At 41.3% G+C, this 10,306-nt stretch overlaps 1 protein-coding gene across 5 annotated transcripts in view; it reads right to left on the bottom strand.

The window, feature by feature from the left end:
• Window positions 1-9,750, bottom strand: part of sobpa (sine oculis binding protein homolog (Drosophila) a) — a 41,007-nt gene extending 31,257 nt beyond the window's left edge. For 3 of the 5 annotated variants that reach the window (XR_004327085.1, XM_032501239.1, XM_032501241.1), the window contains exon 1: window positions 9,112-9,749. Coding sequence is in view for 4 of the 5 variants with exons in the window: in XM_032501239.1 (XP_032357130.1) it covers window positions 9,112-9,207 (96 nt within the window). In the remaining variant the exon portion in view is untranslated. Of the gene's footprint in view, window positions 1-9,111 lie in introns of all 5 variants that reach the window. The other 2 variants (XM_032501242.1, XM_032501243.1) reach the window with 1 other exon arrangement.
• Between the last annotated feature and the right edge of the window lie 556 nt (window positions 9,751-10,306).

The raw sequence follows: 10,306 nt of genomic DNA, 5'->3' as shown, positions 1-10,306 counted from the left end.
TTTTTTATTCCTCTTTTTAGTCAACTTAAGCACGGGCATGTAAACTTATGAGCACCACTGTATTTAGCGTACAATTCATCGATGTGCTCATCTGACTCTCAGGTAAGAAAGGGAAAACATTTGTACATCCTAAAATGTTGAACTATTCCTGTAAGTTATTTTTAACATTTTGTTGGTTAAATATTAGAGTAGATGAGAAGATACACTACATTACTAATAACAACAGTGTATTTCCGTACTTTAATCTATCACAGTTAACAACCAATCACTACACAGCAAAAACATAAAATAAAAAAATGTGAGCAGGACAGTAAAGTGGCAACATTCACAAGCAGCACAGCAATGCAGAGTGGTATGCAGATAGTTAGTGCAGGTATGCAAAAATAAATACAACCCTATGCAGGTGAAACATAAAACTATTTCCTCCATAACAGCCTCTCACAACACAGTCAATAAACACTGTACTTAAAACAAAACCATAACCCCCCTAATGTATACAAACCCATTATCACCGTACACCTCTCAGCTGGAATATTCCCAGAAGCGTCTGTTTACTGAACCCTAAACTATGGTAAATGGTTCAGGTATCAAATGACTCTAAAACATAGATGAAAATGTTCTTTCTGGAAACAACCTAATAGCAGCAACTGAGGATGAATCTGCTATAATTATTTGGCCTATGCGATATAACATCACAGGTCACTGAACTATATGCTATGCGAACACTGGATAATTTTTGGGGGCATTTTATGCCTTTATGTATAGGGAACAACTGAAGATGTGAAAGGGGAGAGAGAAGGGGAATGACATGCAGCAAAGCATGCCACAGTTTGGAATTGAACCTGTGGCCTTTGCGTCCAGGAGTAAACCTCTATATGTGGGCGCGCGCTCTTCCAGGTGAGCAACCCAGGCACCCTAAAATATTCTTTTCATGAAAAACACATCCAGCTCCAATTTTTACCAAATTAGCCTGAGGTAAGGAACGTGCCTGTCAGTTAGCACGCAACACTTATACTGTACAGTCTGTTGCCACGGAGATGACCCGCCTTGACTTAGACTAGACTTAGACTTCTCTTTATTGATCCTTTAGGGACAACTCCTGCAAGGGAATTGAAATTGAAATTTCCAGCAGCCATTTTCAGCAGCTTACAAAAAAGGTTTAAAAATACAGTGCAGATTTGTGTGCCTGCTCAAGATCAACTTGACAAGACTCGAGTCAGTTCATTGTTTAATAGCCAGTCCCACTTTACACTGTACATTATCTTATCATGGCGACAGCCGACACTCATCAGTCATTACATCAAGCAGTTAAATGTCAATAACAGACAGCTCCTGTCGATATGTCAGAGCCAGAGTGATCATGTTGGAGTGGTTGAGTGCCACCCAGCACATCTGACTCTTAGCTGATCTACATTTAACAGCAAAATTAGACACACACATCCACAGAAGAGAAGAGAGTATCTGCATCTGTTTTCTTCAAACCGTTGCTCATTCTGAGAGCAAAAGGGGGAAAAGCTTATTCAGATTGTGGCCTAATCTGCCTCCACTGTAGATTATTTGTAAAGCAAAAATGTTAGTGTATAAGCCATCCCTGTTGCCTTTTCATCTGTAATATAGCAGGAAATTAAGGCTGATTTATTAGAGAACATTGCTATCTCAGAAGGATGTCAAATTTGGCAGAAAGAAAGCTGGAAGACATGACATATGTAATAGACTTAGAATCCATTTTAACTTTACAGGTGCACCGTACAGCTTCACATGTTGGGCAGTACACATTTAAAAAAAAAAAAAAACTAGGTGTGAAGTGCCTTCAGCAAGTTAAGTTCATGTCTTTCAACCAGGCCAATCTTCGATATTTTAAACCAAAAAGATGAGAGAGAGAAAAAAAACTCTAACTTGAGTGCATATTTCTCTGGAGAGTGAACACTCACTGCTGGAGGTTGAACTGAAGCATTGATTTGGGATTTCCTTTGGGTGGAAAAGTGACTGTGTCTGAAACCAGAATTTAAATTGGGCAAATAAAATGAAACTACAAGGTCTCAGCCGAGATGGATATGATGTATACCTATGCAGCTCTAAATAATAAATAAAACAAATGTCTAGAATGGATTATCATGCACTATCGTCCACTGACTCAATCACTTGATACAAACTTAATTAACAAAGCACCCACATGGGTCGAGTCAATGACAGGTGAAGTCAAAGATCTATGCGAGAAACACCATGCATGAAAGTTTCAATGCAGTCCACGCAAAACACTTGAGTATGAACATCTGGAACTCTGAGTATCTGCGTCAAACAATGAAAGGCTTTGAAGGGATTATTTACAGGATTTAAAGTCTAATCTGAACACTTACAATCTCAATTTTTTTGTCAAAGAGACTTAAAAAAATAAATAATGCTGGTTTAAGTAGTGAAGGCTGTTAATGAGGACAGCTCATGCTTGCCAATGTAACAGCACTTGTGCTTGAAGAATGCTGAGTGACAGCAGTGCTCACTCTGCCTGAAGGTTCCTGGAAGTCAGATTTAGTACCACTTTCTGAGCAGAGCTCAAGTTAGGTCTTGACAGCAACATGCAAAATCGTGTTTACATCCATGGAGACATCATTGTTTCCATGGCGTTTTGAATCCCCTTAAAAGGGAGCAAAATATGTAGTCATGTGTTTAGTCATACTTGTATTTTAGGTTTCTACCAGAACATGTTTACATTTACTCATATTGTCTGTGTAAATATACCTGTATTAACCCCCTGTCTAAAACGCTCAATGTTACAGTCTGTCTCTTTAAGTCCCCCTTCCGAAAAAGCCAAGTCTGCTCTGATTGGTCAGCATTTGCGGGTCTTCCACATCTGCGCTCCAGGCATCTCTGCACCGGCATTGCAGCCGGGGAGGTACTGTAACGGCACTGTAGCGGCACTTTCTACATTCATACTGCATATACATATATCTACTGTATATTTATGGTATCTCGTTTAAAGGAAAAATTTTTGAAAAAGACTGTGGGCATTTCTGTGTGGCCTGAGCGTTTTGATTTCACAGTATTTATATAGCAGCTTGGCCTGCTTTATGATAAAAAAGACAAGGATATCTCACTTTTTACAAAATGGGACCTTTAAGTTTTAAGAAAAATGGTCAATACATTTCTTGATTTAAACTGTGGGGGCAATTTACTTCCTGTCCATTCAGTGTGGCATTTGCATGTTTTCTTTGTATTCACAAGGGTTTCCTTTCAAATTTCACATACACGCAGGCCAGATGAACTGGATGCAGTAAATAGGATACAGGTGCAAATGCAAGTGGTGTTTTCCAAGCCTTACACGCATTGGATTGCACACAATTCTTTAAAAAATTTAATGAGTTAAAGGACATGTATGATATCTAAATTGAGAGTTCTCTAGAGTGATCACTCCTGCAGTGGTATATCCTTGAAATTCCACTTCTGGGATTGCTCCATTGGTGCTTGAAAATCCACTGGATTTCACTCATCCGTTGCCTTGGGTTTCCTTTGTGTTTGCATTTTAAACTCCGGTCAATTTATGAGGACTATGGTTACCTTTTCTCAGATCTCTGAAAGGTAAATACAGACAGCTAGCTAGACTATCTGTCCAATCTGAGTTACCGGTTGTATGACTAAAACAACTTTGAAACGTACACATTCCACCAAAACAAGTACCTTCCGAGCCTATTTTGCAGGTGCACTGCAGCTTTTCACCGGTGCTAAGCTTAGCACCGGCCAAAACGATTGACCCTCCTCCAGTGTGCTTTGGAGGAGGGTCTGGCAAAGCAAGACTGCAACTAGCCCAACTGCTCGGATAAAAACTTCCTGCTATTGAGGAAATGAGTTGGAGCATAACCCGAGCTGAATGTACTCCTGAAAAAAACGGATGTAGCTGTAAATTAGCCACATCACGGAGACAAAAACACAGTATATCTCTGTGTCTCCCTTTCCGTCCTACCATCCTGTCCTCTGTGTCACCTTACTACTTTGAGAAAGTGGGTCTAATATTAAGAGTGGAATCTAATCCTGGTTGGCGGCTCATCAAAGCAGCAGCACCACCAACTTTGGCTCTGGGTGAGCTGGGGAGGAAGAGGCGTTAGAGGCACAGAGACAGCTACAGATGTCTATATGTCACACTGGATGCATAGCCTTTTTTGTTGGTTTAACACAGATAAAATCTCTTTTTTTTATCAGCTTTTATTCATCCCAAAGTCTAGCCTCTTGCAAAACAGATCAACTGGAAGTGCAGTTTGTGTTTCAAGCTGCCGTACTAAGATTTTTATGTATCAAGAAAGAAAAGCTTCTTTTTTTTAAGGCAACATTTGCTCAAATGCATGGCCCTGGGATGGTGACTTCAGTTGGTCTGTTTATCTGTCCTAATTATGTTGCTGACATTTGGTTCTTTGCCATCATCAAGACAAAACTTCCCCTTGACCAAAGTTTTGATTCATGACAGTGTTATCTCAAAAACCAAAAGGCAGGAGCTCCCTGAGATTTGTTGGGGGTATTCATGGTCGACAGATAATGAATGTAAATCTCAATGTTTTGATGATTTCCACAACTTTTTTTTTAATAGAACCAACATCAGAACAAAACTGCCACTTGTAAACAATAAATGTACAAATCTAGTAGACATATTGCCATCACTCATTAATGCTGCCAAGGGGACAAATCCTTTTCCATTTTGGACAAACAAGAGCTTTGTTCTCGTGCCACCATCAGACTAACATATCAATCTATGAAATGCACTGACCATGCACATCCGTTTCTCCGAGTAGAAACTCCTTTAATATCCATGAGAGTTTGATCTTTCCTGTGACATAAACCTCCAGGAATAGCAAAATCACTGTATAGGTTCATCCACTGGTACTGTGGGGTGTAATGAATATTGCAGCCTTTAGGGCCCATAGCAGGCTTTACACATGAGGTCTGGTTATGGAAGTGAACTGATTGAATAAATAATAATGACACAACTGATTACTTGCAAATCAATGCGTCGGTCAAGTAATCACACATTATTAAAAGCTGTTTTTAAAGCGGTATTCTTCCTAATATTGTTGTACCTGCTGTCTAACGTGTCCATGTGTATAAGATGCCTAGTATGTTTTGTATGAGCATTACTTTGTACATTTCTTTTAACACCTTTTGATGATTTCTTTGTTTTCTTTTTACCTTTGGGCAAGCTAATAAACTAGACTAATAGAAGCTTAATTATCCCTTTGGTAGATGGAGGCATAGCTAGAGACAGCATCATATTATGTCAGAGGTTTTAAATCAACTTCATGGACACTTTGAGCACCTGTGCTGTTGAATTGTATCTCGATGTGTTGAAAAGTGTTTCTAACATTTAAACCACCCCCATGTGTCATTATTGGATTGCACTAGCTTGGTGCACTTTATAAACTGACATCTCAATGAACACAGTGTGTGATCTTTTATGATTATTGTGTACAATTAAAGCTATTTGTGCCATTATCTTTGAAATTGCTCTGCCTCTGCTGATGCATTTTGGTGCACTGTGGGTTATACCTCTGATATGATGATGATATTTTGGTGCATTCACAAAGAAAAAATCTTTAGCGGAAAAATACTCACTTTGCCCTTGTTATCATCGGCCAGAAACACAGTCAAAGACAAGATGGTGGTCTCACAGAGCCATTGCATGATAATTAGAGACGCACTCAAGATATTTTCATGACAGATTCACAAGCTGCCACTTCTCTGCCATATATTCAGCAGCAGATAGTAATAAAAACACATTTAAAACCTCCACAGTCTTCCCCCTTATTTCCCTCCAGTAAGACCCAGCCGTGGCCAGCAGGGCTTGTGGTAATGATGATGGTGGGAATTGGATACCTTGCGGGTAGAAACCAGAGCAGGTCACTGTACACCATGATAAAATTCCCGAATCCACACGCCAAGTTTCCCTTTGCCTCCTCCTCCTTCACTTCTCTACTTTTCCACTCCCCTGCTCCTTCTCTCCTCTGCTGCCTCTCCCTCTCCTCTGCTTTCATTCCCCTCTACTTTCCTTGATATCTGATCCAGCAGAGACACTCAAGTTACAGTTTTTACAGCTTAGCCAGCCCTACGCTGTATACATTCCTTTCTCCACTGTTTCTTACCCCACTCTCCAGCCTCTCATATCCCCTCTATGCCCACTCCTCCTTGTCCTTGATTACTCGCTGGCTTATTTTACCATGGCACACATTAAGCAGCCAGATGAAGGAAACACTGTCAGACTGTTTTGCGGAGTATGATCCCTCACAAGGGCACATTGTGTGTGTGTGTGTGTGTGTGTGTGTGTGTGTGTGTGTGTGTGTGTGTGTGTGTGTGTGTGTGTGTGTGTGTGTGTGTGTGTGTGTGTGTGTGTGTGTGTGTGTGTGTGTTTGGTCTGAAATATTAAAGAGGAGAGAAGGGAACAAACTGGGTCCTTTTGTTATGAACAAAAATAATAGAAGAAGTTTTCAACATTAAACTTCCCGTTACTATTCTAGGTCATAATCATGCAACCATGGCAGAGTGTTAATTAGCTACCACTCTGGAGCTCGTAATGCTGGGTTCCGGTTTACAGTCTGAGGTGCAATGCTCTCATAACTAGCCAGTGACCTCATGTTATATCATATCAGAAACATCAGTATTTGTTTAACATCATTGAACTTATTAACACACAATGTCTCAATAACAATGAAGGTATTGAAGGAGAAGCTGCATCTAACTAGTTGTTCCCTACCTTGTATCTGTAGATCAGTGTTTTGCTAAATTAAATTTGTAGACAGCCTCTTTGTGTATGTGTAGGTGAGCGTGTGTGTGTGTGTGTGTGTGTGTGTGTGTGTGCGCGTGCAATAGGAGATGAAATTCAAGGTTGCATAATGAGCTACAATCGAACTTGTTTAGCCTTTGAAAGTGTTTTGACACCTAAACCACATCTGCTGCGCCATTCAGGAGCTTCCCTTGGTATTGACGGAGATACTGGAGGTGTCACAAGAGAGCGGTGTTTTTCCCTACGCACCAACAATATTACACCATATCTGCTGTACTCTGTATTGACATATCTAAATAACATAAACCACAAGCTAGTGTACTGCTTTTTTTATTTTGGTCAGGTACATCTTTATATACTCAAAACTCAGATCCACAATATAGACTTGTCGTTGTAACCATAAGTGCTTACAAATCAAATAGCAAATTAAGCTGCTTTCATCAAATGAGATGTTTAACTGAAACGTCTGCTCTGCGACACATATTGCAAGAGATGTCAATTCACTGAACCCAGAATGATGACCCGTGTCACAGCATCCGTCATCTGACAGCAAAAGGTAACTGCAAATAAAACATCATTTCTGACTGACATCCTATAATGACTTGGCTAATCTGATAAATTATATGAGGATACATTTAATTAATGTGGGGGTTTTTTTTACAGTCCAAATAGATTTATGGTAATATTTGCTCTCTGTTGTAATGATAAAAATGAGCAGATAAAACCTGGACAGACAGCACTTTATTGTGGCTAAATGATGGTCATAAAGATTTCATCCATTCTAAATGCTCCACTGAGACTACCTCAAGTGCTCCCCTGATAAGAAAGAAGGAAATGTCTCCATGGCGAGACCCTGCCTGACACAGCCACTACCCTTCATTCCTCCCTTCCAGACAACAGGAGAAGGGGTTAACTGCAATTCTTCTCAAACTGAGGACCATGACTTTTTTTTAAATTCTATCATGAAAAATGTCTTGTTCAACAAGCAGTTCAAATTCTGTCATTGAAAGGAATTCCCTTTCTCTAGACCTTCAATGCATTTTTAGGTAACAAGCAAGGACAACTCCGAACGCGGCTGCAATAAGTGGAAAACTCAACAACAACAAAAATATTTAAAATACAGTACTGCTAAAAATATATATAAATTGTATTAGGTTACATTAACAGTTCCTTGTTGCTCTAGGATAATCATCAACAAAACATCTAGATAGTCATCACTAAAATATATATTTTCTGTTTAACAGTAAGAGAGAAGAAGTAGTGACACATGAAGCGGCTGGTATTTTGAAAGGTCTAAATACAAAAAGGCTTTATTCCAGTCAGGGTTGTTTCAGGACTCCCTCAAAGCCAGCACCCTTGCTTTTCCACTGACAACCTAAAATCACAATTTCCCAAATTATTCCCGATGTGATCCCCTGCACATCCACCCATAACAGCAGAGCACTGAGTGCATATCTGTCTCCAGCCAAATGTGTACAAACAATGAATAGATGGAGACAAAGCGGACACACAGCCTGTCTCACACAAACACACACACACAAACACACACACACATGCCAGGAACACTTTCTTTCTCCACAATGAACCGCACGGAGCTCATGGCTCAAATATCACAATGTGCACCGAGCAACAACAAAAAAAAAGAAAAAGAAAAGAATATTCAAAACGTGTGGGTAAATACTGGGATATAACCGTGCAGGCCGAACACAGGAGACAATGTGCTCCTGTCGAGTGCGTAAAGCTCACAGACGCACATCTGGATCGCACGCCTCTGGGCAGCTGGGCAACACACATAAACACAAACCCACGCAGTCGACCTGGACCCGCAAAAGCGTCGTGAATAGCTGAGTGTTCCCCCATTGATTTATACTAATTATGCACATTGGCTGCTCTCCGATGCGCCGTAGTGTAACAGTATTAATAGTAATAGTAGAGGTACTGTTGACGCCTTCACTGACGCACTGGATTTTCCATTAACTCTGGGCAAGCCATGAAAGGCAGGGCACACAAACGGCGAATTATGACATGAAGCGACGGGAACGTACACTGTATTCCTCATTGATTCAAAACTTACTACAGTAGCAGTGAATGGGTGCCGCATCCATTGTGCAAGGAGGCTTACTGGCAGGGTGCGCTGCTCAGGCAGGCATTCAGCGTGGATATATGACAATAGAACTTGGGTGAAAAAAAAATCATAAATCAAAGTTTGACTACCATAAAGCCAATTGCACTTGAGTGTATCGTATATTTTCACAGAGGAAACCTGTTTAGTGCTTCTACAGACATGCATGCTCCTCAAAACCACTCTGTTTCCACGCGTAATCACATGCAACTGGGCACAGACCCCCTTTTACCTTCATCTCTTCATTTATTTCCCTTTTGACCGGGTGAGCTGGTTTTCGGCTTCTTTTATTTTCCGGAGGTCTGCCCTCTTTTTCCATCTCTGCCATGTTTTCTCTGAGATACTTCTGCGGTGAGGAGGGGTGAGGAGGGGGTGAGAGAGGCAGCGGCAGCTGTTTACAGTCGCCAGACGGCGGATGTCTTGCAGCTTTTCAGCGGCCCGTGTGACGCTGGTGATGCCGCCGAGGGCTTGAGGTGCGCGGCTAAGTCAGCCATCTTCTGCCCGTATCCTCCACGGTCCGTGCACCAGTGGTGAGCCGCCTCTGTGAGTCAAAGGAGAGGTTGAGTGAGGGGGGAAAAACGAGACAGGGGGAGGGGCGTCCGTTGAAACATTATATGACGCGTTGATGATCAGAGGTTGGCTATTTCTTCTCGCTTTCCCATGGAGTGCAATCAGAGCAGTCACATCCATTTAACGTTGCTCCCTCATGGTGACAGTCTGCAAGCAGCAAACAGGTGCCCACACACAGTCGTCCAGTCACACATTGTTCTTCAGTGGAGTCCTAAAATCTACTGCTGTTGGTCATAATGAAATTGGGTCTTTCTATCGGTTACAGACTTCACTGCTTCAGTCATTTAACACCACAATACTCAAGAAGTTCCAGTCTGGAAGTTCTAGTTCCAGTCACAGAAATGTCGCTGTCAGTCCTGAGCAGAGCAACTGTGCAGGGGGAGCGGGTGCAGTGCCTTGCTTAAAGACACATCAGTAGGTCAGGGGATGTTTCAGGGATTAAAAGCATGACTGTGTTTCTCTTGCAACGAGAAATAGCCTACTATAGTGGAAATTCAGGAGTATCTGGAGCAGGTGCATGATGATGGCAGTATTCTTAACAATGAAAAAGAAATGTGCAATCATAATAGAAGTGCAACCTAAAACAAATTCTTCGTCACAGTGAGTGAAAAGGCTCAACACTCTCTCAAGGCCAAAGGCCACTTTTTGGGTGTGTTGATTTAGTAATGTCTGAACCATCATGCTTGTTTCTTCTTCTCTATTCGGTTGCCACCTCATAACAACGTGCATGGCACAAAAAAGATTATAGGTTTCTCCGTTTTCACCTTGGTACCGTGGTACTGTCCTTCCGTCAACAGTTGTCCTAATTAAACATGTTTGCAGGAATCCCACAGTTCAGTCATGGGTCTTGTAAGAGT

The sequence above is a fragment of the Etheostoma spectabile genome, chromosome 20, assembly GCF_008692095.1.
Source record: "Etheostoma spectabile isolate EspeVRDwgs_2016 chromosome 20, UIUC_Espe_1.0, whole genome shotgun sequence".
Lineage (NCBI taxonomy): Eukaryota > Metazoa > Chordata > Actinopteri > Perciformes > Percidae > Etheostoma > Etheostoma spectabile.
The sequence above is the reverse complement of the archived record's forward strand: the minus strand, read 5'-3'. Positions and strand labels throughout refer to the sequence as shown.